A 27732-nucleotide genomic window follows, 5' to 3' on the forward strand; every position below is an offset into this window, starting at 1 on the left:
TTTGTTATTCAAATTCCCTACAAATTAGAACAAATATTATCTGTCTATTTAATTGAACACATGCAAACAAATTTCCAAATTACAAACACCTCAGACAAGGCAAGTTTTACATTGATCTCATTAACAGTTGGATTGCCTTTATTTACATGTACATTTTCAAAGGGAAATGTTTCTCCAGAGTCAAGAGAGTTATTGAAGACTGATTTGAATCTAGGGTTATTCAATGTTGGAGTTATCCCATACAAATGCTGTCACTCAGCATAGCATTCATTTTGTTGTTGAGTTGGAAAATCTTATATCTTAAGGGACTTTGAAGGAAAATGGTAATGGAAATATTTTGAGATACTGTATTTGTTGTGTATTGTCCTTTCTAAATAGATGTAGAAGTTCAGAATGGTTCAAAAGATGGTGTACATACAAAAGTCTATATTTTGGAAGGCCATTGGGGAAACATTGTTCAGTTCTGTATACCATTTCGTCTGTTGCAAGACAGGAGCTTTGAGTTCTGAAAGGAGAGGAGAGCTGACCACATGAGGAGAGAGCTGAGGGTGTCTTTGAAACTTCCCAGTTTGTCAGTCAATGTTCTTGAGCTCACAGTGGAAGTTCGAAGGATGAACAGCCTGCCCTCAATCTGTCAGACAATAGAGCTGTATGTCTTTGTATTTCAGAAAATTATTTCGACAGTTTGGAACAGTGGATCATGGATCTGAAGTTTTCAGTGTCTTCAGACTGCAAAGAATATTGTGTGTACAAACTAATGTCAAACTCTAAGAATTATTAGTATTCATAGAGAGAGAGAGAGATGTGTATGGTTAATCTAGTTAATCAGTTCATCAGCACTCTGGAGACAACACTTTTACTAAGCTATGCCCTGTTCAAATAGGCTACCTTTCTCCCCTCGGTTAGCAAATTATTGATCTGCATGTGGTAGAATAAGTGAAGGAATAGTTTTCACCTATTGACTTTCACCAATCAAACTGTGACAGATCAGATCCCTTTAAGCGAGGTTGAGAGGAAGGATGTTAAGGAAATTGAATGTGGGAGTGACTCATTAAGGTTGTGAAGACCATACCATTCCATGACTCAGAAAGGAGTCAAAGAAACACTATTGCCCTTTGACAATGCTTTGATAACCTGCATGCTGCCCCCCCCCCCTGTTCCCTAAAAAAGCAGGCCTCAGGAAAGTGAGGATTAATTGGTACGGAGGAACTTTCCAATTCATCTCCCAGGGTCTCTCAACCAGGTTTTGTTTGCTTTGGAGCCAGCTTTTGTTTTTCCCGTCTGGACCCAGGGTGGGAAGCATCTGCTCGGATGGCCGCCTGCCGTCGGACTCAGGCCAGAGATGAGCAAGAGAGTGAAATGGAGGGAGAGATGGAGGGAGGGAGATGAGGGAGAGAGAGACAGAGAGGGTGAGTGAGAGATACTATAGGGAAGGCTACAGAGTCAGAGAGCTGTGGGGGAGAAATAACCACGCAGGGAAACACGAACAGAAGGCGTTTGTTTATGATCGCTAAAGGCCAAAAGGAGAAATGGACTCCCTTTCATGTTTAGATTTCACCCCTAAGCTTGTTTATGCCACAAATTCACTCCATTTTACATCCTTAGATGGGGTGCCAAACAGGCGGTGTCACTGAGTGGCAAAGCTTGTCCTCAGATGGCTAATTCATAAGTGTTGTTTATGTGTTGTACTTGTACCCAGTTTGTATAAGGATTGACCACATTATCTGAAGCCAAGTTAAACTTACAGTCAGTCATAGAATTCTACTGAATTCTGAATACTGAATGCTCATCTGATATTGCTTGCCCGCCTATTTCTTTTAGGAATAAAATGCCAGACCATATTCACAACCAGAAGCCCACCAGCTCAATGATAAATGTTCTAATGTGACATGTTCATCATCATCTTACCCTGAATCTAAGGTCAGGGTTCATGTTTTATATGTGATGTGGAGCACACATGCAATTAAGTGAAATCATTGCATGTGCAACGGAATAGCCTGTCAAATAGGCTACTGCATATTTTGAGTGCTTTGGCTGGACAGAGAGAGATACTGGAGATGCACATGTCTTTTTTTCCCCCAGAAAAATATCCAGTTTAATTTCTTCATGGTGTTTAGGTGTAGCCTATTGCAGATGGAACAAGCAACTGTTTTACCCCACGATTGAAGCGGTAGAAGGATTGGCATATTTATGAGTTGAGGGACAATAGATGGTCAGGATTTATACCCATTAGAATCCAATACAGCTTATCCAGCAGACTACCATGTCTATCAATGTCTTAATTCTACCATTTAATTACTTAGAATAAGATACACATTACATTAGAACGAGAGGCAAGAGTAGCATGTGGCCATCTAATGTTTTTAACACATTTTGGTAACACTTTCTTTGAACCAACAGTGTATGCATCTATAGTGCCTTTTTACCACACCAATAGTGCATTAGAATTAGTTAATAAAACATTCATAACCAGTGTATTATTCAATTATCAATGATTTCGATTAGTTTCGGTATTCACTTGGTGCTTGCCAAATAGGGAGCTTGCAATTAGGAGCCATTTATTAATGCTTTATGAATACACATATAAATGCTTTGAGAACTAACCCTGATGTGTCATCATGCAACATTATTTGAATGCACAGTGGTTGCACAGTTGGGACATTGTATTTGCTATTGCTATTACACTGGATTGACTGAAAAATACGGGTTGAGAATAAGACATACATATGTATTCCCAAGTACAACTTCAGACGGTTATGGGCATGATGAAGTGAACTCAATACATTAAGAATACGCAAAATGCTATTTTACTATGCCCTCACATTAAGATAAATCGGATTGCGAGGAGTTTACGCTCAAGCCAGTATCTGAAGCTGATGACTCACGCTATTTGTCGTTAACGATGCATGTGAACGTTACACATTAAATGGGAGAACCTGGTCATGATTATGTCCGCTTAACATGTGTCAAGGACAACACGGGAGAGTAACTCAAAGGACATCTTGCTGTCCTTCTCCTTAAATATCATCCCGACAATAGGATGTAGGTATGAGATACATTAGAATGGCAAAGGAATTGACAAACGGTAAGGCGCGATTTCTTCAGGATGTCCGCCAGGCATGCTCATTCGAACTGTAAATAAGTATTCCCGATTGGAGAGAGGGGCATTGATCACCATTCACACTTGGAAGATCAGACAATCGCTGTCTTTGTCACCAAATCTGTCTACATCAGTGATAGGAAAGAAGACGAGTAGAAGGTGGCGACAACGCAGGTTTTCAAATAAACCCTGCCGGAGGTCATCTGCCTTCAAAAGTAAACAAAACCCACCGACTCTGGTGGGACTCGAACCCACAACCTTTGAATCCCTTCCACAGAGCCACAGCCTTAACACAAGAAGAAATGTGCTCTCTCACCTGTAACCAAAAAGGCTTATAAAAAGAGAATTGAAAGTGGAGCGTAAACATGGATTTTGCTGTGAGTGCAAGGCACCGCTGGGATTCAAACCCAGAATCTCCTGTTTACTAGACAAGCACTTTGATCAACTAAGCCACTGCACCTGGTAACCTATTATTGGCCCATTTGTCAGCAAACTTGCAAGGACAAGTTGGGTTAGTTGGATGGAACAACCTCGGCTTCAATGTAGGCCACCCATCCTGCCAAACCAGAGAGGATTTGACAGTGGGGAGAGTCTATGAAAAGCTGACTGTCCTTGGGTGGGCTCGAACCACTAGCCTTTCGGTTAACAGCTGAACACGCCACAGAGACCTGCAAAAGTGGTCACTCAAAAAAAAAACGATAGTGGTGGTGCCGACAAGGCTGTTTCAAAACAAACCCTGCCAGAGGTCATCTGTCTTCAGAATCAAACAAAACCCACCAACTCTGGTGGAACTCGAAGCAGGGCAGGCACAGACAAAGAGGAGGGCCACTGCTACAGCCACTGCAGCACCACCCCTGCCCCTGTTTTTCCTGCACATCCACTGTTCACCAATAGCCCACTTTTTACTTTCCCACCCATCACCAACCCCACCCCTACCCCCCTAGTGTTTGCTGTCCCCCAGGCCTTTGGTGCAATGCAATTTTTCCCTACCTCGTTGGCTCCACCCGCCCCTCATCTGGCTGCCCTGAAGGTCTGCAAACGGACTGTAGAGGCCAACTCCTGCAGGAAGTCTGGACAGCACAGGACTGCAGCGACTGGCAACAATGCTTCATGCTCTCCAATCCCGCAGTGAACTCTGCCTTCTTTTTGGGCGACCTGAACCTCCCTGTCATCAGCCTGTCCTGGTGCCAGGCAGAAAATACCACACGTTGCTTGTCGTAGGGCAGCAGGTCCTGCCACAGGCCAAGGATGGTGCTGACAACCTGGTTGCTGAGGACTAGGCTGGTCTGGTTCCAGATACATCAGATATGTCCACACGGTCAATGCCTGGCATGTTGTGCTCACCCACTGCCTGAAAAATAATACCAATATTAGTCACAGGACACAGGAGATGTGGACAAAATGAGAATGAGCTTTTTCTAAAAAAACTATAATTTACTTACCAACTGCTCTACAGGTACCTGTGGGGTAGCACCTGGGGTGGTGACAGCAAGAAGGGCTGGGCAGGAGGTGGAGCATGCAGTAGGCCACTGGTGGAGGCTTGGTGGTAGAATGAAAGAGACAATGCATAGGCTGTGCACTGTCTAACACTGTGCTAAGAATCATAGTCTTAAGCAATGATGTTGAAGGTCAGTTGGTTTGGTCTGCGACTGGGACACAATTTACAAGTCACTATGTATCATTCTCTGGTTACAGTTCAGCATGACAACTTTATAGGGCAGTACTCTTATTTTGAAGAGAACAATAACACCAACAGTATTTCTAACTTTCTCTCATCTATCTGCTTATATACTACCCTCTGACCATCTTTTATGCACTGGTCCATCCTACTATCTCACTTTCTTTCAGCTGCCCAGCAAATCGTCCAAACCACCTTTAAACTATTTCCACAACCAAAATAAAACTGTGCATGTTCAATTACTATACTATTATTATTGTAACTCATTAATTAATGTTAATAACTCATTAATGAATGGTTAACAGTGTTTCACTGGACATTAAGGTGACATTTCATCAGTTATAAATATTGGTAACTCATTAATAAAGACATATGGTCAGAGGTTTTCTACATGAGTACAGAGGATAGAACAGAACTCACATGACTTAATTATCAATGTGGTCTACTCATTGATATACCCAAACCAGCTCAGAGCACTAACCACACATTGGTGACACAGAGAGGGGTAAGTAGTGGACAGATATATAAACAAATACAATCTGGGAACCTGCATGGTGGACATGTTTAAATTAGGAAGGTGTTGACAAGGACATCAGGATTTGATGTGGGCCATTGGGCAAAAACATGGTGACAGCTGTACTGTACTTGGGGAGATCTTCACATTGTATTTAAAGATGTGTTGAATTAGTTTGGTGCCAGCCGAATCATCCCCACAAGTCAGGAAATAACTTTCCCAACTGCACAACCATTGCAAATAATGTTGTAATATTGACACATCAGGGTTAATTGTCTAAGCATTAATAAGTGACAATTGCAAGCTCCCAATTTAGCAAACACCAAGTGAATATCGAACAATCAAAACTAATATGTTTGAACTATTTGTAAATGGTTTATAATTGAATAATACATTGGTTAAGAATGATTAACTAATTATAAACCATTTATAAAACCTTTACAAAGGGTACCTTAAAGGCCCAGTACGTAACGTTCAAGTTCTCAAAAGCTTCCTTGTGGTTGTAATGACTGTGTTTAATCAGTAGTGATCCCATGAAAGAAATATCAAGCTTATTTTGTTAATATTGTCATAATGGTTTGAGCCTTTGAGCCATTACACCAGAATAACAGTGCCAACTCTGGCTTAAATTAGTTGAACTGATTTGATTTATTTTGCTCTCTCACTACTACTTTTGGTACACTCTCCTCCGGGATAACAGAGAAGCTAATGTGTATTTACCTAGAAATGCCTTCAGATGCAGGTCTTGTTATGTGTATGACTTATTAGATGTTTTCCTTGTGTAGTAAAAATACGTGATGTAGTCTAGTATGATGAAATCTATTAATGCTTATGAGGGAACTCCAGGTGAGATGGCGTCAGAGATATGTATGATGTGGCATCCGCGAGGGCGGGTCTGCACCTCTCCTCAGGGCACTGGATGGGAGGAACGGGACCAGTTGGAGGGGCATGTCTGTCCCTGTTCCCATCCCTGTAAGTCCTTCTCAGCCAAAACACACACCCACTGCTGCACCCAACAATGCTACTGATATCATTCTTGACCAGAAATCTGTAATTTAGATCACTATCTTAGTCCAGCATGGCTTCCCTCTTCAACTGTATAATTGTTTGCAATATGCATGTCCTTCAGACTTACAGTCTATTTTGGATAAATGGGTTGACACGATGAAAATTAAAACATACATTTGTGCAACTATATAATTATCTCTTTCTTCTACTGGTAAAATGTATTTGTTACTGTTCTCTGAAATGAACTAGATAGTACTCGCTAATGTCAGGAACACTTTGCTGGCCTATGTGCTGTAGCCTACTTCACCTTCAATTCGAGAGCTCCATCCAACCCACATTCAACTCAAGTACGCATTTATATCAATTGTTTTTGTTACACAATTGGGATAGGGGCAAAGGCCAATAATTTGTTGTATGAAGAGGCAAATTCTGACCGAAAATTTGGGGGACTTTTATTTTGGCATATAGGACATAGATGTTACAAAGATACTTTATAAAAGGCTGACATACATTTATGATGGTGTTATGAAGTGTTTATGTCAGATGTTAAGTTATGTATATCCATTTCATATGAAGTGTTACCGAAATATCATGGTGTTACTGTTTCAAGAAAACAGTGATGGTTTGCAATACTGACATCCAGTGGCAGTACAGAGTAAACAGAGTAAAAGTGTACTTGTGTTGGTGAATGCATTGTTATACTATGTGGTTTTAAAACATTTGTTTAAATCTTGTTATGTGAAGTGGTATATAAGTCAGACTTCTGAACCTTTTACTGTACTAATAAACTGAAATTGAAGACGATAAGAGACTGTATCAGCAGGATGTCAATGCTCTCTTCCTTGTTGATCTAATGGGCTTACACATTACTTTGTGCAAGTTATTCTTAGACATAGGGTTAGGGTTAGAGTTAGATTTCAACTTAAAAGGCCACATGTTTCTGGAAGAGAATGTCACTACCAATCTTCCGCCGTAGATTGAAGACCCATCTCTTCAGGCTACATCTTAACGGTCCCTCCTAAAGACCTCTTCACCCCCACTACCCCCCTGTACAAGTTTCTCTCCTGTTAATAAAAAAAAAAATCCTTCTTCTAGCATTGTGACTGCCTATGGCCCCTGGTCTGAGTATTGATTACTTTATCTTATGATGACTGATGGATAGATGCTTCACTTACTTAAACAAATGTATTTGTTGTAAGTCACTTTGGATAAAGGCGTCTGCTAAATGCCATAAATGTAAATGAATGTTGATTAGTTCGGATGAATGGATTAATAAACTTAATGTATTGTATTCCAGAATGTTTACACTGTATATAGACTGTCAGCAAAGCTCTGCAATACTGATTGCTATATCTCACCGTCAGAAAACTATTTGACATTTTTTTTTAAAACTACTAAATTATTTTGACAGGTATAATGTAATTTGCTAAACCATAGTGCTGTCAAGTATTAGCTACATTAATTAATTCCTTATGTGGATTTGTTCCTGTGTAAATTGTAGTCCCAGAGGCACAAGATAGCCTTAGATAGCCTGTGAAAAGGGAGAAAAATGGTTGTGACCCCCATTATGTATTATATGTAGGACTACATTGTTTTGCATTCCATTGTCACAATGACATGCGCCCCTACACAGAAGTTGCCCTAAATCCCCAGGCGCCTGTACAGCGTATGCTTGCTTGTACAGCGTCTTTAGAACATGCTGACCGGCAAAGCGGCACTTGTTATCTTCAGATAGCAGGCAGGGCAGCTGAATAATTTATGGAGGCATTCCAACACATTGAACACGGCACATATCCAGAGAGGGGAGGAGAGCAAGAAAAGGTGTATGTGTGTGTGTGTGTGTGTACTCAATTCTTAATGCAATGCTCCATTAAACAGGTGAAAAGGGTACAGGGAATCGGGTAAACCAGACCATCCTGAACTGCACTGCTCCCACTATCCACTTCCATTTTGCTGAATTGCCTCCTCCCAAGAGTATTGACAATTCCCGTTATAAAATGCTGACCTTTAATTTGCAAAATAATTACCATCAGTGCATAATTAATATTCCATGGTGAAAAATAGTTGATTGACACATAATTGTATTCATTATTAGGTCCCTAACAACAGTCACCTTTTCTTTTAGGTTTAATCCTCAATCTCAAACCTCCAGAATACTAAGAGGTCTAATGGGATGCATGGGATCACTCAGCAGTAAAATAGGTTGCACACTATCCTTATGGTAACATAGCCTCTGTTTTTAACTTGACCCTGACATTGACTTCTGTGTTCTGTGCATTCTATTGTGTAAGGATGTTTTTTGTGGTATCCTATGACTGCAGTACATATGGTCAAAAAGGTAATGGTATTAGTTTCTCGTCTCAAGTCTCTATAGCCACAAAACAAATCAAGCATATCTTAGTGAAGTGTTCATTTGTCAAAATCAAAAGATGGAAATGATTATTCTATTAACCATTGAATAACATTTTTCTGTGACATTTTTTTTCTCTGTACTAAATTCAATGCTTGCCTGGCTCCAGAACCACTCTAGATTGAATACTGCAGGTGATTTATTTCAGGAGACTATTTGCTATTCCCCTCTTGTGTTCTGCTAATTTTAGCTGTTGTTTTGATGGAGGACAAGGTCACTGCGCTGGTACAGTATGTGGGTGTGTGAGAGTTTGTGAAAGAGTTAGTGAGAGAGATGCAATGTGCTCAGCCTAGATTCACACGCCTTGATGCTTCGTCTGTCTGGCCCTGCTGTGGCCACCCACTGACTGACTTGCAGACAGCCACAGGGCTTCTGACCACAATGACATTGGAGCAGGGCAAGATGACACACACACACACACACACACACACACACACACACACACACACACACACACATACAGAAATAGAGAGAATTACAATTACCTTTCTTTAATGTTGCAATGTTGCAGACAATTTGCTGATGTGAGTCTGTTTCTAGAATGCTCTTGGCGTTCAATGTCTTCTGTCTATCTTGTTTCATTGAGGAGCTGAGGTCAGTGTAATGTTATAAAGCTGATGCTCTTGGTAATGGCCTACTTAATGTGTTGCAGCATTATTCTCACAATACCGTATGGCGATTCAGAGCAGGGGCGTAGATGAGCATATTGTGTTGGATGTGTGTGTTCCATTATAGTATGTTTGAAGAGTGGGGTGTAAATATCACTTCAGCTCCTCCCCCCCGCCCATACAAGAAACATATTATTCAAAAGCATTGTTAAGTGTTGTTGTTTATGCATTGCTTGAGGGCTTAAAAGGGTGTGTGTGTGGTTTGCTGGTATTTACAGGTACCATGTCATTACAGGGCTCCAGAGTGCGACCATTTGGTCGCATTTTGCGAACATCTGACTTTAATGTGTGAGTAAAGAAAATAGTTGGTGCGAGCTGCAAAAAACTATAATTTGCTCATCATCATTTGCTCATTAGCCTAGATAATGTTTTTATAACACAACATGTTTGATATTCATTGAGCCCTCTTGTTGTCATCGATGCTATTGCTAAACTATTCTCTGGTAGTTGTCTTGGCCTATACTGTCAGTGTTATGCATGCTGCCTGGAATTGCCTTCTTCCGCATACGATTGCGATGTCATGATCAAACAATGCGGGCAAGACTACCACAGATTGAACTGATTACAGCTACTGCTACAAGAGTCTACAACAACTACAGCAGTGCTCACAGAGGTACTCCTCTCCTTCCACACAACATTGCAGAGGAGCAGAAGTCCACATATGAGACCAGGTCTCATGCCTCAGGCTCATAACATCACTTAAGCAGCTCATCCAATGCTGCTCACACTAGAGCAGAAGCTGGTTAAGCACGATACGCCTGCTGAAGAAAGGCCAATGAAAGTAGATCAAGCACACTTAGACGTAGAGACAGCACCATGGAAGCACAGAGAGCATGCATATATACATCATTAGAAGCATTAGGTTTGGAAAAGAAAACAGCAGCAACTATAGCTGAAGCAGAGATCCTCAAGGCAGCCACTGACCCCAAGGGTGCCAGACGTAGCTGCATTCTCAGTCTCAAACTCAATCCCAAAGACCCTGCTCTGTGCACTAGGGAATACATACTTGACCAAACAAAGTCACATGATGGTCAACTGTCTATGCCAGGAGGAGAGCCATTGTTTGATCATGGGCTGCAGCCTACAGAACATATCCCACCCCCACATCTCAAACAAGAGAACTGCTCTCATCCCATTGATAACCCCAACACAGAACAGTGCCCCTCTCTCAAACCAGACACAGTACCAGCTTGCAACAACATCCCACAACTAGGACTCCCCATCCTATGGAAGAGAGACGGGATGACAGCTAGACTGCCACCATCCTTCTGCTTCCCAGCAAAACAGGACAGGGCAGTCTCATCCAGGTGAGAACCAACGTATTTCTAATTGTGTAAGGTTCTTTAATCGCAGATAGCTTGTTACTACAGGACTTTTACAATTCAACAATCTTCCACTTCCAATCTTCCAGAGCTACAGAGCCTGGCGATGTTCTTTCCGAAATGCAGCCAGTGAGAAAATGGATCTGTTAGTCAAGTGGGTAGGGAACGAGTCTGCTGAACATGTAAAACGGATCAGAACTGTCAACATAAATCACCCAGAGAAAGGACTGAGAATGGTTTGGGCGAGGCTTGAGTGTTATGGCTCAAAGAGAGTGCACTTTTCAAGAGAGTGGATGGTTTCCTTTGGATCACCAACAAAGACTACCCAAAACTGAGGGAGTTGAGAAACTTACTGATGGAGCTCCAGTCAGCTAAGGCAGAGGGCAATCTACCTGGCCTCACTATTCTTGACGCAGCTTGGGGTGTCAACCCCATCGTTCAAAAGTTACCCATTAGCCTACAAGAAAAGGGTATAATTCAAGGCTCCTGTTACAAAGAGTAGAACAATGTCTCATATCCCCCTTTCCTTTTTTGTGAACTTTGTCCATTAGCAGGCTAGAATTAGGAATGACCCGAGTTCCAACCTCTCTTCACTCAACGACTCTCTTCCTAAATCATAGAAGACTTCCTCAAAGCAAGGCAACTACAAAATGCCTTTTACAGCAGTACACAGAAGGTGTGGTCTGCTGTTCTCTCTCTCTCATTTATCATGAAGGTAGAATGTAACATTTCTTTATGATGTATTCTGTCTGCAGACAGATTTTAATCTTAATTTGGAGCAGATATTTTGTTTTGGGAAAATGTGGTTACAGTATATAAAAACCCCAGCAACATTGTATCGTCATTCTGTTCGAAACTTTGCAGCTGCACAGTTCTTAAAGTAAATGTGTATTCAAAGTCTATACAAAGTTTCAGTAAGAGGTAATCATTGTGCATCGAGTTGTATGGTTTGTTAAACTTTGCTATCAAGAGTTTTTGTTACCATTACCATGGAATTGCCCTTAGGCAGTGTTGGCAGCCCAAACCGATCATAGTCATCTATTAGTCATCTATATAAGTGAACTGAAGCATCAGTTTATTGTTTTTGTAATGCATAATGGCAATGGTTTCTGACTAGAGATGAATATCAATCTGTAATTAAATAACAATTAGGTTTTTAAAATGGACGTCTACAAGGCATCCACAGCTCAATAGTATTTCACATAAACCCAAGTCAACACAGCATGCTTGGTGCTTATTCAGCAGTACAAGTACAGTAGGCAAGCCATCTCTGATTTCATGGTCGACAGAGTAAGGTTACAACAAAGCACAATTGACGCAGGGTGAGGATTCAGTTTCTAAAGTGGAGGCCAAAGTGTCTAATGAGTCCTCTTTCAGTGGTTCAACTATTAGAGTGGTCTGTCCTGGTTGAGGGTATCTAATATGTCCAAGAGGTTTCTGATTGTGTGATATGACACACTGAAGACCTAGGCCAAACTGATACTGCTACCTAGCTTGATTAGACACAGCAAAAAGTGTGTTGGAGATAAACGTGTAATATAAAAATGTAAAATGTAAAAATGCCATGTTCATCAAAAAACATACAAACAGAACACAAAACCAAGACAGCTAAAGGCATTTTTGAAGAGAATATGCTCTTCAATAATATAATTGCAGGTACAGTAGACTACACTATGGGATCTGTTCACCTACGCAGGAGCTCAGAAAAGTATTCTCTCTGACTGCATTCCATGACTTGGAGACCTACACTCCCGCTCCAGGTATTTTGTTTACTTTAGCCTGCTGGGATAAGATGGATGTATTCCCAGCTCTCTTAGTCATAGACTCCCCTCTGTCTTCATAGGTACATAATGTGCTTTGCCCTTCTCATGGGAAACAATTAGAACCGTAGTCTTACGATGCCACAGTTAAGATATTACACTATCACTGCTCAGTAGTGAATGCTTCAGTATGTACATTTAGATTTAGAAAATACATTTATGAGGAGGATCAGAGGCATAATTTGCATGTATTTTTTGTTTTGTTTATGGTGGTACTTTCATGTCCTTGGTTGCCTGGAAAATATACAGTGTTTTATATGAAAGAGGAAATAAATTGGCCCGTATCTACAGGGGATTTGTGAGTGAAATGGCAGTCATTGAGATGAAAGGACAAGGCAGAGCTGTCATTGGCTCATTGAAGACTGACCGTGGGGAGCCAATAATGATGTAAAGATGGTATCCTCACCGACACACACACACACACACACACACACACACACACACACACACATTCCTCCGCAGTGAGGCATAAGTGTGTGGTTAAGCCAGAAAATAGTCTGGTCCAAGGAAGTCACACACACTCTCACACAGCACACACACATTTACACACACACACACACAAGATCTGCTTGCTACCTCGAGCGCTCCTTGCTCTCCTCCTCCCGCCCCCTTTCACACTGTTGATCGCTTAGGAAAGGGAAAGTGCTTGTGTGAAACCTGAGGATCGCTCACAGACTAAAGAGGGAGAGCTCACGCATCGTGTCCTAACTGAGAAGGTAAGGCAATGCCGGGAGGGGCAAGTGATGACAATTAGCCTATTTTATAACTACTTAAGTCAATCATAGGATACGTTCTATAAATAGATGCATTTCAAAACAAGTGGAAACATTTCTCATCAGGGCAGATGTGTCATCTGTTGATGTCTCAAACTTGAAAAGGGACCCTCAGGGGATTAAAACCAAATGATAGAGCTGGGCAGGATATCAGTTAGTGCATGTTTAATTCACAACCATCGCGCAATCTAACGTACTGTACTTAATTATACTAATTAATTGTTTTAGATGTATATATGAACACTGTTGTGATGTGTAGTCAGGAAATTTTGTATATCCTATTATCAAACTAATTTACTGTTACACACAGTGTGTGGATAGAGTAACTTCTAGGTTATCTTTATGTTTGTTCCCAGCTCCCAGCAGAGACATACTTGGATTATAGTGACATAGTTGTTGATTGGCAGGCACAAAGATTAAACTGTGTTTTAGAAGGAAGGGAGTGAGATGAATCATTGAGTAAGATGAATCATGTCTATTTAACATTGCCTTTTAGGCTCAAGTGACTTGTGTCAAGTGAAATTATGTTTCAGAGGTTCTAGTTGGTATGTGTCAATGTTACCATCTTTTTGAGGATAAAGGGAAGGCCCATTTATCTATTTAATTTATTTAACCTTATTTAACCAGGTGAGTCAGTTGAGATCTTTTTTTTTTAATGACGGCCTGGCCATACTCAGTATTGTGGTACCATGGAGGTTGGACAATGACCATGCCCTCAACACCACGTTCAAGAATTTCTAGCTGTTCAAATAACTTTTTTGTGCTTTATATAAGAAACACATTTGATAATGACCAGTACACAAAACATATTTTTCCCCGAACAAGTTATGTCCGTATCACATAAGTGTGCTGTGTTTCGCAACAGTGAGTGAGGACCATGTCAGCACCAGCCAAGAGGACCCAGTGGAGAGAGGACTTGCAGCATTTCCGTAGGGACCATGGCATCTCCAAGAAAGTCCTGCTCAACTGCTGTCTGATCCGACGCATCATCGCCTGGGCCTCTCCTAAAACCAAAGGTACAGGGACCTCCACTCGAGGTTGTCGCTAAAATAGCATGGAGAAATAGCTGGTTGGTGGTTCTTGCTCCAGTGGCGTCATCTTGCTGGAGACCTGAAGACTGTGGGCAGTCATTTAGCATAATCATGGATAGTGCAGTCAACTCTGGAGTATTGTGCCAGAGAACATTGTATCAGATCAGGGCAGGGAATTCATCTGTGTGCTGTAGAACAGCGGCTTCACTTCATATGGAATCATGAATAACAAACCGTGTCCATCAGATGCTGAAATGTTTCTATGAAATGTCTAATTAACTTGTCGACTGTTTGGGTAAACGCCTTAGAAAATTCTTGACAAAGTCCTAAGGGACTTTTGTGCTCAGTGATATCTGTACTTCTGCAGCAATTAACCAACTGTGCAGATGCACCACAGCGTTGTTGAATACTCGATTGTGATTGGTTGAGAGGGTGTTGATAATTTTTCTATAAACACACGTAGTCCCAGCCTCCTCACCATTCCAAACCAATGCGCCTAATATTGAAGCGTGGCTCAGCTGAGTTTACATGTTATCCACATGACAGAAAAAGTCATAGAGCGAACTCTGGCAACTACACAAACCTGAATTTGATGCATTGTACAACGATGTCAAACAAGGCCAGAAGGGGAATGCGATCACAGCTAGCTGGCACTCATATATTCAGGGACATGCACAAGGGGTCAGAAACCCTGCACTTTTGTCCTGCCACTCACAAAGTGCCCTCCTGTATGGTGTTTTTCTTTTGCAAGACTTAAAGTAATCTGCAACAGGTGGTTATGTGTGTACAAGTTTGCTATAATCCATGTACACAGACTGCTATGGGATTTGTGAAACCAGGAAACATGAAAATGGTAAAAATGCATCTGTTAGGACCAATCAAATAGCATTGTAGAACAAAAGTGACACTTACCACCAGGTTTGATTCCCAAACCAACACACACCACCTCTCTCAGATGCTCTTTGTTTGGTGCAGTAGTTATACTTGAGGAAATGTCAGCAGTGTAATGAGCGTATGGTTTTGCACTGGGTGGTTTGATGATATCCCATGTTACACATGAATGAATTTTTTGAAAATGAAAGAGCTTGCAAAAACCATCTACCCTGTCCCTAGACTGGGAAAGTTCAATTCTTGATGTAGACTTTGATTCAAACCCCATAGAGGAGCTCAAAGTAATTAAGACCAATGGGAATCAAATTAACTTAACTAATTTATTTATTTTCATCTAGCAATGTTGCACGACTTTGAACTGGAATGAAGTGTAGAAATTGATGGAGCAAAAGCAGCTCCAGCTGTCAAGACTATTTAAACACTATTAATGTGATATCAATCAGCCCTGCTTTCACTTTATAGGATGATTCATAGTCTGCTCAGAATGAAAAATTATCACCACTCATTGCACCACATGCTGCAGCTGACAGCGCTAGTTAATTAATTCACATTGTAGCCAGTGCGTTATTGATTACATCATGGGCTGTATATATACTTTGGTTATATGGCATTATGGAATAGAATTTACTTTATCAGCAGAGGTTCCTAAAATGGGATCAGGGGACATTATGGACCATGAACTGATATATGGTAATGATTATTAGCATGAGTTGAGGGCGATACAGTATATCAGACTTGCCCTACTTTACTGCCAGTGAATTAAGACAAATGTCCTTTGTTTTACATGTCTTATGATATGTCTTATCAATATCATGAGGACCAAAATGTGAAATTCATCAGAGCATATCAAATTGGGTGTCAAATGAAAGCTAAGAGTCTATATTTTTGGGAAATAAATCTTTCATAATAAAAATAGGGATAAGTAAACCCTTTGACTTCTGGTCAAACATATGGACGTCTAAAAAAACATCTACCAGAAAAAGTCTTTAAAGGTGTTTAGAAAAACATCAAGTCTCATTAACGTTCAAGTATAGACCCCGCTCAACTAATATCAATACTTATATTTTGTTTTGCTAGTTAGAAATGGTTTGGTTTCTGTAAGTTGGAGGATAATTGGCCAGTCTCCGGGTCATTCTGTTACCCACATAAGTGTAAGATATTTTAAATTTTTTCTGCCTCATGGAAATGAGGAAAATGAGAGTTAACAAAAGTAAGAAGTCCCATTGTACAATGTGATAGTAGCCGGGTATGTCCACTAGATGACGCTGTCCATGCTATTAGGTGAATAAAAGATTAAATTGTTTTATTGTTCTCAGTGTTAATTCACAAATGTACCTTCAAATGATAATGATTTATACATGTAGAATGAATAATTAATAGGTGAGAACAGTTTATTTATGTCACTTTTAAATACACGCTGGGCATACGCTGGTACTACCACACTCTGTAATGGGACATTAGACACACCACTTCAATGACTAATACCTTTGGACAGGGCAACCTCCAGATTACCAGATTAACAAGAAATACATTACATAGTATGAAGAAACAAAACTCAAAGCCACAGCTTCATATTACTTGTCAGCCATAGAGAACTGATATTTCATGCTGGCATATAACATCTCCTAAAGGAGGGCCTTGGAGGATTCATGGGTGACTTTTGACCATTGTTTTTATTCCTCATGTCTTAATCATTATCAGGTAGGATCTTGGTCAAATAATAATTCTATTGAGGGCGCTTAGTGGCGTAGCACACTAATGCGCTTACCACGTAATTGCAAGGTTCCTGGTTCGATTCCGACCCTCAACCCATCTTGCATGTCATCCCTCCTCTCTCTCCCATCCTTCCTGTCAATCTCTACTGTCTCTATCCCAATAAAGCAGAAATGCCCTAAAAAAACATATTTAAAAAAATAAATAATTCTATTGAATATTATATGAATCCCACAAAATGAAAATGGCCAATTTGAGAAGAATCTGAGTTAGTGGGTGTCATGGCTTGTTGATTTGACATGGAATTACCCACACATTTGAATCTTAATTTGGAGCAGATATTTAACAATTGGAGTTTTGGAGAAACTTGGTGACATAAATAACCCAGGAAGATTATATAGCCATTCCATTACCAAACGGAAAAATATCTGCACAGTTTGAGGTAAATGTTTTTTTATTTCAGAGGGAATTGTTAGAAGTAGTCATTGTGTATAGAATTGTATGGCTTGTTAAACTTTGCTATCAAGGGTATGCATTGATGCCTTGCTTTAGCATACATATGCCATGTCACCCTTTAAAACACAACCTTTTTGCATTACATTGCTGTATATTGTCAATCGTTATGAAAAATGACATTTGCTTAAGAATGATAAATGAGATTATTAGACTATATCATATTCTTTAGGGACTCATGAATTACTTTTGCATTATAAAGATATTTCTGTCAGGCCAGGGGAAAAGAATGACACATTTGAATGTCGGGCTGCTATTGCATCTTATCATTTCCCCAGCCTGAGGTGCCCCACACTTTCCTTCTGTCTCATCTGCTTATTGTGTAATACTGTATATAGATGATTCCATCTGTGGGATCTCGTTGTCTTGTTGTAGTGAATGGATTGTTGGTATGTGTGTATTTGAAAGAGGTGCTTGTGTGTGTGTGTGTGTGTCATTATTTGGACCTCTCTGTCTTGTAATCAAAGAGCCTTCGAGGCCCAGCTGGGGCCACGCTATAGCGGCAGGTGTTTCTGTCAGGCACCTCGCCCCCTTTGAATAAGACTGAGCATTTGTTTATGCTCTCCATTTCCCCCTCCTCCTCCTCTATTTTGGTTCAAAGCATATTAGCCTTATCTCAGCACAGGCTGCTTCTCCAGTACACAAATAATCACCACACTCTAGCTTGCCAGGTGCCAACAGGCCCCTCAGGACGGAGGAGCAGTCACTGGTAAATGAGCAACAGTGCTAAAGCCACCATTTATAGACACTCATGCCCTGTCACACTTAGTCAAAGACTTGTGTTTAATTTGAGAGGGCCTTGCATTATAAGAAATATGATATAGTATGATATGGTATGATATGATATGGTACTGTAACTGATCCCTTTGGTAAAATGTTTTGATTCAGAAAACTGTTAATTTGGAGAGTTACAGCTTTTTAAAACTTGCTTGCATATGGCAAGTCGTCATACTTACAGTACCATTTTGACTGTGGTGGTCACTGCACAATATGATATTGTTTTATATATTTGTTCAATTGACTGTTGTGGGAGTTCTATTGCAGGAGAGTTGCATTGACTACATTCAAGGACTTAGATGGTGATACTTATTTTGGCTCATAGGGGGTTAGAGCTCCACATTATCTAGGTCTGTCTATGTCAGATGTACAACTTGAGTGGACTATTAAAGCTGCCTTAGGACTCATCCCCTGTCATTGGATACATGTAATATACTGTAATGTAATGGCACTTAGACAGCCTGCTGCTAACCCGACAGTGTCCTTGCCATGCTTGTGGCTCATCAGTCTATTCTGTAGGTTCATTCTATAGCTCTATAAGCCTGTATTCATTAAAGCTGCATCTGTAACCAGACTGGCAGTGTGTGTTTCACGTCTGTTTCCACGGAACAGATGTGTATGCTGGATTTCATATAATTTCAGCGTTTCAGGTTGTTAAAAGGTGCACTACTTAAATATATTTTTCCTAAACTAATACCAGACAACATAATAATAACATATTGTTACGTCTCGTCTTGTTCGTTAGTTTGTTTGTCTTTGTTTTATGTTATTACATTTTTGTTCCCTGTTTATTTTTGTGTCTCTCACCTTATCTCTTGTTCCAGACACTTCACTTCCTGCTCTTGTGTGTTTCCTGCCTGTGTGATGTCTACCCCACCCTGATTGGATTCACCTGTTCCTCATCATCATTCCTTATGTATTTAGTGTGTGTGTTTCCCCTGTCTCGTTGCCAATTTGTCTTTGTGCCAAAACGTCCCAGTGATTTTTTTTTTTGTGTGATTTCTTGTCTACCTGTTTTTTTTTAAACATTTTTTTATCTTTGTTAGTTTTTTTGAGTTTGTCTTTTGCCCATTCCCTGTTGGATTATCCACCTCTTATTTGACTGACATCCTGTGTACCATACCCTGCCTTGCCTACCCCTTTTTGGATATCTGCCTCCCTACTAATTGGTAACCTGTGTACCAAACTCTTTTCTGGAATTAAAGGATTATTCTTTTGGATTAAGCTTTTTGTCCTGAGTTGTGCGATTGAGACCTCTGCCTTGGTCTACAGCCATTACACATATTGCATCATGTTGTCAAAAATCTGCTGTTTCAAAATGTCTGTCTCTCTCTCCTCTCTCTCCTTTCAGTCCTATGCAAGGGTGAAAGTATGTCATGAATAACATTGCATTTGTTCATGTGTTTATTATGCTGCATAATGTTAATGAATTTAGATATTATTGTAAGAACAGACTTGAGTATTTACTAGGTTACCTATACTTTGTGTTCCTCAGCTACTCATGCTGCTTCATCTTTACCACCAGGAGATGGCAGCAAGCTACTGATTGAGACAGCATCTAGGCACAAGAAACGTTCCTTCATCCTGAATGAACATGGATATACTGTATATAGTATTTACTTAATATGGTTGTATAGTGCATCTATATTAGAAATTTGAAGATGATGGTAAAACCAATACATATACTCACTGAGCACTTTATTAGGAACACTATATTAATACTGGGTAGGGCCTCCCTTTATTAGGAACACTATACCAATACTGGGTAGGGCCTCCCTTTGCTTTTAAAACAGCCTCAATTCTTTGTGGCATTGATTCCACAAGATGTTGGAAACATTCCTTTGAGATTCTGGTCCATGATGACATGATTGCATCACTTGCATCACAATTCCTGCAGATTTTTCAGGTGCACTTTCAAGCTGTGAATCTCCCGTTCTCGTCTTCCCAAAGGTGTTCTATTGGATTCAGATCCGGTGACTGTGAAGGTCATTGAAGAACACTTAACTCATTGTCATGTTCTTGAAACCAGTTTGAGACGACTTTCGCTTTGTGATATGGTGCATTATCATGCTGGAAGTAGCCATTAGAAGATGGGTAAATTGTGAAGGTGTACAGGTGTTCCTAATACAGTGTCCAGTGAGTGTATATTACTAATTTGCATATGTAAACACACTGAATGTATTCAGCGTGAATCAATCCACATGTACTCCTAGCAATGCAATGCCTGAACTATGGTCAGAAAGCAGGAATCAGAAATCCAGGTTTTCATTGATCGTTTTCTGTCAACCTTATTGATTGATTTATTTTGATCCAGGTTTTATTCTTCAATGGGTATTTCAATGTGATTGTTTTACTTAGGGTGAGGCCACTGATTGTAATATCCAATGGTTTTCCACAATGATATATACATGTCCATGTTGGCTTCTGGATTGCCATTAGCTGATTATTGATAACTGATGAATGATGATGTTGTAAGGTGTTAGGTGTTGTCTACGATGCCATCTCACAATACTTGAATCGATGTGCCTATTGACCTCGTAAACTGTCACTAATGGCTATGGTGATGATTGCTCTTTCAACTATTTGGTTCCCGAATGCCCTTGATGCAGGCAAAATATGGCTGTTTGCTGATAAAGTTGGGCACAATATTAATAAATGATGATTGTGGCATGTACATATGGATATGGCATATCACTTTGTCATTAAGCTCCAGAGACTTGAAATAGAGCAAATTAGTATTCATCAGAAGAGATTCGACTCGTGCTTCAGCATTTGCAAATCATAAATGTTTTCAGCTTCAGAGAGATGCCTCCACTCCTTCAAAGTTGTCATAAACGTGGAATATACTCACAGTTTCTATCCATGTTGAGACATGAAGCCCACTTGATCGTTATGCTATATTGGCTCTCAGGTCAGTGAAAATCATAAAAAATACCCAAAAGCAACATAATGACAAAATGAAACATGCAAAGAAAGTAAAATCAATTCTGGGTGTTACTAACTTTTCAGATACCACAGAAGAATAGAAACCACAAAAAACAACAACAACAGCAGCAACAATGACCAATGCAATCTCTCCAATGTCTCCAACATGAACCCTTCTTCACAGGCAGGTTAGTGCATACATTTTCATTTTTCAATTCATAGGGGTTCAAGTGTTCTCCACAGCTCTGCCTATCCATCAGATCCCCCACCATGAGCTTACATTTCAGGGTCATGTCCTCAAACCCCTCAGGTAGGAACACATTGGAAAACTGAAGTACTTTGTTTATTTTTTGTTTTGCTAATTTTTGTAGGCTTGTTCCCTCTGACCTCTCCTCTAACAATCTCTTAATGGCTTGATTGCTAATTTAATTGCCAGAGGAAAAGTGCAGTCACAAGCATGACACAGTATCCGGCGTTTCAAAACCAAGAGACAGATTAATGTCTGTCACCCTTGTCTTCCATTTCTGAAAAACAAGTCAAAAGAGTAGGGAAAGTTAGCAAATACTTCACCTCATTTTTCAGCCTGTCATGCAAGCAATTCAACTAGATTATTTCTGATGACAGAGATAACAATTCTGTTGAACCTGAATGAGAGCATTCTCAAATGCATCAGCAACCTCAGTCATTCAGCTCACTGACTTATATTGTATCTTATCACAAGACTTGTAATGCATTATGGCTTAATGTAGCATAGCCTATGTGTTGGCTTTAAGTGAAGTGGTACAGAAAACTTGCTTTCTTCCATCAGTTTTCCCACTTGGCCAGAGTGCAGGCCTCTGTGGATTCAAGGTGAAAGTCGGATAAGGCTATGATGGATTAAAGGGAAACTTGCAGCAGCAGTGTCGGTGTAAGACTGATTGCCCAAAAAGTGATGCTAATCATCTGTAGCAGTGTATTTTCGCTGGAGACCTGGGAAGCACATACATGCAGTGCTGTTGCCTCTCTGTGTCATTCATAGTGCACCAAGTTGACCCATTGTCATATGACTAGTGAGTGGCGGACATAAATAAATAACATTTAAAAAATGGTATACAGCAAATTGGCCAAGAGACATACAATTGCTAGATATACAATCATTAACATGTGTGTGATATTGTACTTATGGCGGTTTTCCTGACCAAATACCTTCTGGCCCCATAGGCAGTATAGTCATTTGAGGTTGTGTTCCCAGACTTGGCTAGAGCATCTCTCAACAGAGCACTGCCGCTGTGATGATCAACAGGATTAGTGAGTAAACGTAGCTGAGGCTTAGCTTCAGAATTGGCGACCCCAGTAATGGAGCCGTCTGCAAAGCGGCTCAAAGAGGCTCAAAGTAGTTCATTGTTGGGAAATAGGACTCACCCCCTGTCATTGGATACATGTAATGACACTTAGACAGCCTGCTGCTAACCCTACAGTGTCCTTGCCATGCTTGTGGACACAATGCTCATCAGTCCATTCTGTAGGTTCATTCTATAGCTCTACAGGCCTGTATTCATTAAAGCTGCATCTGTAACCCCAGATTTTTTTCCATTCCACTGTGTGTGTTTCACGTGTGTTTCCAGGGAACAGATGTGTATGCTGGATTTCATGTCATTTCAGCGTTTCAGGTTGTGCACGACTTAAATATCTTTTGCCGAAACTGATACCAGACTACATATTTAATAACATATTGCATCATGTTGTCAAAAATCAGCTGTTTAAAAAATGTCTGTCTCTCTTTCCTCTCTCTCCTTTCAGTCCTATGCAAGGGTGAAAGTATGACATGAATAACATTGCATTTGTTCATGTGTTTATTATTATTATTATCTCTCTCTCTCTCTCTTTACTGTATGTTGGGGTAACCTACTTCAGCCCTGTGTTTTTATTCCAGAGGTGGCCTGGTGCTCTATAAATAGCCCTTGTGATTGATACCGGGTACAGTGATCCTTGTACGTCTTGGCGCCAGCAGGCATAAATGACTTTTATGCATCTGTGTCATGCTGCTTTTGCTCACCTGTCCATGTCACAGATTCAATTCATTGCCTCAGCGTTGGTGTTAAACAGCATCTACCACCACCATAACCCAAAATATAAGCTTGTTAAACAAACACTGTTGTTAAAATGATAATTTTATAATCTCATGGACAGTCAGTCCTTGCATCTACAGCTCCGTCTATGAATTTGAGAGTGGTTACATTTCTCCAGCCCCATCCCTCAGCTGTTTACCAAAAAAAAAGTCACAGGTAACTGCTTTGTTATTGTTCGAATCCCAGATTGCCCCTTTACAATAACTTTAATGTTATGTTTAGTTAAGGATCCCACTCAGTGCTGAGTAGTTCCTAAAACTGCTGCCTATTTCCTATTTACTGTACAGTAAATTAAAAAAGCAGGATCTGTGTATTTAGACCTAGTTTCATGCATCTTTTTGGCTTGCATAAAAACAATCTATATTCAATAGATGCTGTGTTTAATAGATACAATGTCAATCAGTTAGTGGCATGTAATGCTTTGCCATGTTTATCTCTTACCATATGGCATGTCTGATCCGAGGTGTGAATGCTCAGTCAGGTGGCTCTGTCAACATGTCACCATTGAAGGAGGCAGGGATCAAAGCAATGACCCGTACTGGGACCAGCTCAACAATGCTGTCATCTGACAATGATATGATATGTGCTGTGCAGAGATTTGTTTCAATTGTCAGTGAGCCAATTCATTCACAGTATGGTGAATGAGCTACTGTACAATTTGTGTCTGGATATTTTCATGTGAAAGGAAGATTACTTTTTTTTAGAGCTTGGTGTAGATAACATTTTTGTGTAAATGCAAGCAAGCTGGAGGGCAGTTTTCATATTTGAATTGGTTAAGAAATGCAAGGAAGGAGTAATGACATGCCTCAATATATTCCACCATCTATTGTAAGGAAAAACAAACGTACCTTACATTTGCTTAATGGACATTTGAACAAATTACACATTTACACTCACTGAACACTTTATTAGGAACACCTGTACACCTTCTCATGGTGGAGGTGGTGTAATGGTGTGGGGAATGTTTTCTTGGCACACTTTGGGCCTGTTAATACCAATCAATCATCACTTGCCACAGCCTATTTGAGTATTGTTGCTGACCCTGTGCATCCCTTCATGGCCACAATTTACCCATCTTCTAATGGCTACTTCCAGAATGATAATGCACCATGTCACAAAGCAAAAGTCGTCTCAAACTGGTTTCATGAACATGACAATGAGTTCAGTGTTCTTCAGTGGCCTTCCCAGTCACCAGATCTGAATCCAATAGAACACCTTTGGAATGTGGTAGAACGAAAGATTCACAGCTTGAAAGTGTACCTGAAAAATCTGCAGTGATGCAATCATGTCACCATGGACCAGAATCTCAAAGGAATGTTTCCAGCATCTTGTGGAGTCAATGCCATGAAGAATTGAGAATTGAAAGCAAAGGGAGGCCCTACCCAGTATTAGTATAGTGTTCCTAATAAAGGGAGGCCCTACCCAGTATTAGTATAGTGTTCCTAATAAAGGGAGGCCCTACCCAGTATTAGTATAGTGTTCTAATAAAGGGAGGCCCTATCCAGTATTAGTATAGTGTTTCTAATAAAGTGAGTATATAATGGAACGAGTGTCCTGAATTAAATATGTTTACTTGACATTGCTAATGTGGTCCCAGACGCCCCTGACATTTTCAAGCTTTCAATGCTTGATTTTTGTTTTCTATTAGAAATCACTCTGCTGATTGAGCACAGAAGGAATGATATTAACAGGATGCACTCTCGTCCCGCAAATATATTTGCTGTTTGATCATTACTTTGCCTGCTAATACTTCTCCCATTAAAAAACACAAGGATTGTACAACACCTCATTTGCCCCATTTAATCAAAAGTAGAGAGGTTTCTGGGAAATATACTGTTGTTTTGAGCTGATATGTGTCTGTCCTCATGTCATACTTTTAGCATAGGGCAGCAATTAAAGTATGTTAAGACACACGTCACATTTCCATTTTCCTCTTCATCACAATGTCCTAGCCTACATAAAGGTCACTTTCTGAGTTTCTTAAAGTCCTTCGAATGCTGCTCTGATTGCAAATCACCTTAATGTCTGTGTGATATTGAAGCATTCATATTGGTTTTGCACTCAGTCCCCTACGCGCTGAATAATTGAGCGATGGCACCTTTGTTTACACTTTGATTACGAGACCTCATCAACACGTCTGCTAATGGAACAGATAGGGCTGCCCCCCCCCTTTGAAAGGAAATGTCATATTAATGGAAGTGAAGGTCTAAGAGGGCCCTGGAATAGTGCGATTGATGAGACAGACTGGCTCTGCCACAGCTGACAACATGAGCCTGGCTATAAGGCCTCTCAGACCTGTGATGCAGACGCCTCCAGCCAAGAGGGACATCTGTGAGGAGGGTGAGAGTAGGGAGGGATGGAGAAAGAGGTAATGGGGAGAGGATTGGCAGAGATACAGAATAGGGAGAGGGGAGGCAGAGATGGGGAGAGAGGGAGTTGATAAAAGGCTGTGAGGGAGAGAGGTTACAGAGAGAGAACATAAGGGATAGAGTGCTGGAGATAAAGGAAAAGCGACTGGGAGGAGGAGAGAAATTAATAGTGAGATGGATACAATTGATCAATTGTGTTAGATAGGGATAAGGAAACAGAGGGATAGAGAGAGAGGTAGATAAGATGATATATGGGAGAGAGGATGGGGAGGATGAAAGGCGGGTCAGAGGGCGGCTTGCTCTGGCCGAGGCCTGACATTATCAACAGTATGATTTTGAAGCTTTTATTCTGAATATTCCAAGTGTTGTCTTAAAACTCAGTTTCTTTAAACTATGCCAATTTCAGTATCCAGCAACTGGGTTATTGGTCTCTCTCCAAAGGAGATGTTTTGCCCATGCTGTCATGGATAACACTGCAAGAAAAACCTCATTCCCCATTATAACGGCGTTATAACAAAGGTCTCCTGGTCTCCTGGTCTCCAATGATCCTGTCTGCAACATTTTTTATAACTAGCACTGTTCAGTTGTCACACCTTTACCCCAAACTAGATGGGAATTGCTCACCCATGCAGTGACACATTAAGGTCAGCCTATATGCGTTACCGTACAAATGGGAAGGATCTAATTTGTGTTCTCTTGAAGACAAAAGTGAGTGTTAGGCTTCCCTGAGGACCGTCTCTCTCTTCCCTCCTAAGTAACTGGGGCTTGTGTGTGGGTTCGTCTGTAAAGGGGACTCAGCAAATGTAGGTCAAGAAACTGTACCAGTCCTCCTGTGGAGTTCAACTAAACAAATGAGGTCATGGAAAGAAAAGCATCTCAGCTGGCCTGCAGAGCTTTTTAGGGTGCCACAATATACGCTTTGTTATGACAGATAACTCCATCTCAACACTAACACAATCCTTGCCAAAATAGATTTTCTGAAGTTTTCACTCTGTTCACTCGACCCCTTGAACCAGCTCAAATGATAACCCTTATTTTTATAAGTAGTAGCACAAATTCTAAAGCATATTTTTTGGAGAGGCAGAACAAAAAGTGAAATGTCACTAAACACTTTGTTAGTAGAATAGTATAATGATAGTATCTACAACCAGATCCCTGCATTGGCCAAACACAATGATCCATGCTTCTGTCTACAGTACATGAAGTTTAGATTGGTTTCCAGGAATACTGGGTGGGTACAGTTGTGAAGGACATCAATTTGCTGCATAATCCCCCTGTGATGGTTCCAGTAGTGCTTACTGGCAATTCACTTCCACTGATACATTTCAGACACAATGGGTCTCCAGTTATTACATTGCTAATGACCATTTGGTTGCACTATGAGTTGGTGGGAGACCCTTGTCTGATCCCATGGTGGTAACAAATAAGTTACTCTTTTCCTGCTTATATTCTGTCATTGCTTTCAGAAGTGAGACGTCAAATGAGATGACCAGTCTACTAACCTGGAGAGAGTAGTTTTATTTCAAAGAAACTAACCTGAATTGATTTGGCAACTTCTGCTGAAGTGATGGTGAGTGTCAAAATAGGAAATGCTAAATTAATTTCACTATCTTCAGTCAATTGGCTTTACAGTAGATTGGAAGTAGCATTGGTAGGTAGGAATCTCTACATGTTCTATAATGCTTATTGTAATTGCAGGAGCAGTAGCATCTACAACCCATCCGCCGGAGGCCACATTGACAGGATAATTTGCTGAGGTGTTTCACCACTCAGGGCTGGTTAACAATGCACTTGACAGAACACTAAAACTGATGGCTCCTGGCCACATGGACAAATCTAACAAAGGGACTGCCCAAGTGATTGAATTGCGCGAACTGTCAAGAATACAGTGTAGAGCAGTTTCAAGCTGTGTGTACAAAAGATATCTTTTAAGGACAAAATAAATCTCAAGGTGTATCTCTCCTATAATAAGATGTGGAATATAATTTGGTATGATGCATGCTCATAATTCACCATTTTACTCTTATCCAGTTAGATGAAGTTGCTTGTGTATTTTACATTTTCCAGTAATTTAGAAAGAGACCTCTGAAATTATTCCTGGCATAATTACGA

General features: G+C 40.4%; 1 protein-coding gene across 2 annotated transcripts in view; it reads left to right on the top strand.

The window, feature by feature from the left end:
* The window catches only part of kcnip4a (potassium voltage-gated channel interacting protein 4a), a gene marked incomplete at both ends in the record, with an annotated part of 134540 nt that overhangs the window by 2880 nt on the left and 103928 nt on the right, over positions 1-27732 (top strand). Inside the window, 2 exons of one of the 2 annotated variants that reach the window (XM_083666708.1) lie at positions 13171-13236; positions 14159-14309. The exons of the other annotated variant lie outside the window; for it this stretch is intronic. Of the exons in view, the coding sequence (XP_083522834.1) occupies positions 14171-14309 (139 nt within the window). Of the gene's footprint in view, positions 1-13170; positions 13237-14158; positions 14310-27732 lie in introns of those variants that run through there. 2 annotated transcript variants of the gene reach the window in all.

The sequence above is a fragment of the Argentina silus genome (assembly GCF_951799395.1).
Source record: "Argentina silus genome assembly, chromosome: 1".
Classification (NCBI taxonomy): domain Eukaryota; kingdom Metazoa; phylum Chordata; class Actinopteri; order Argentiniformes; family Argentinidae; genus Argentina; species Argentina silus.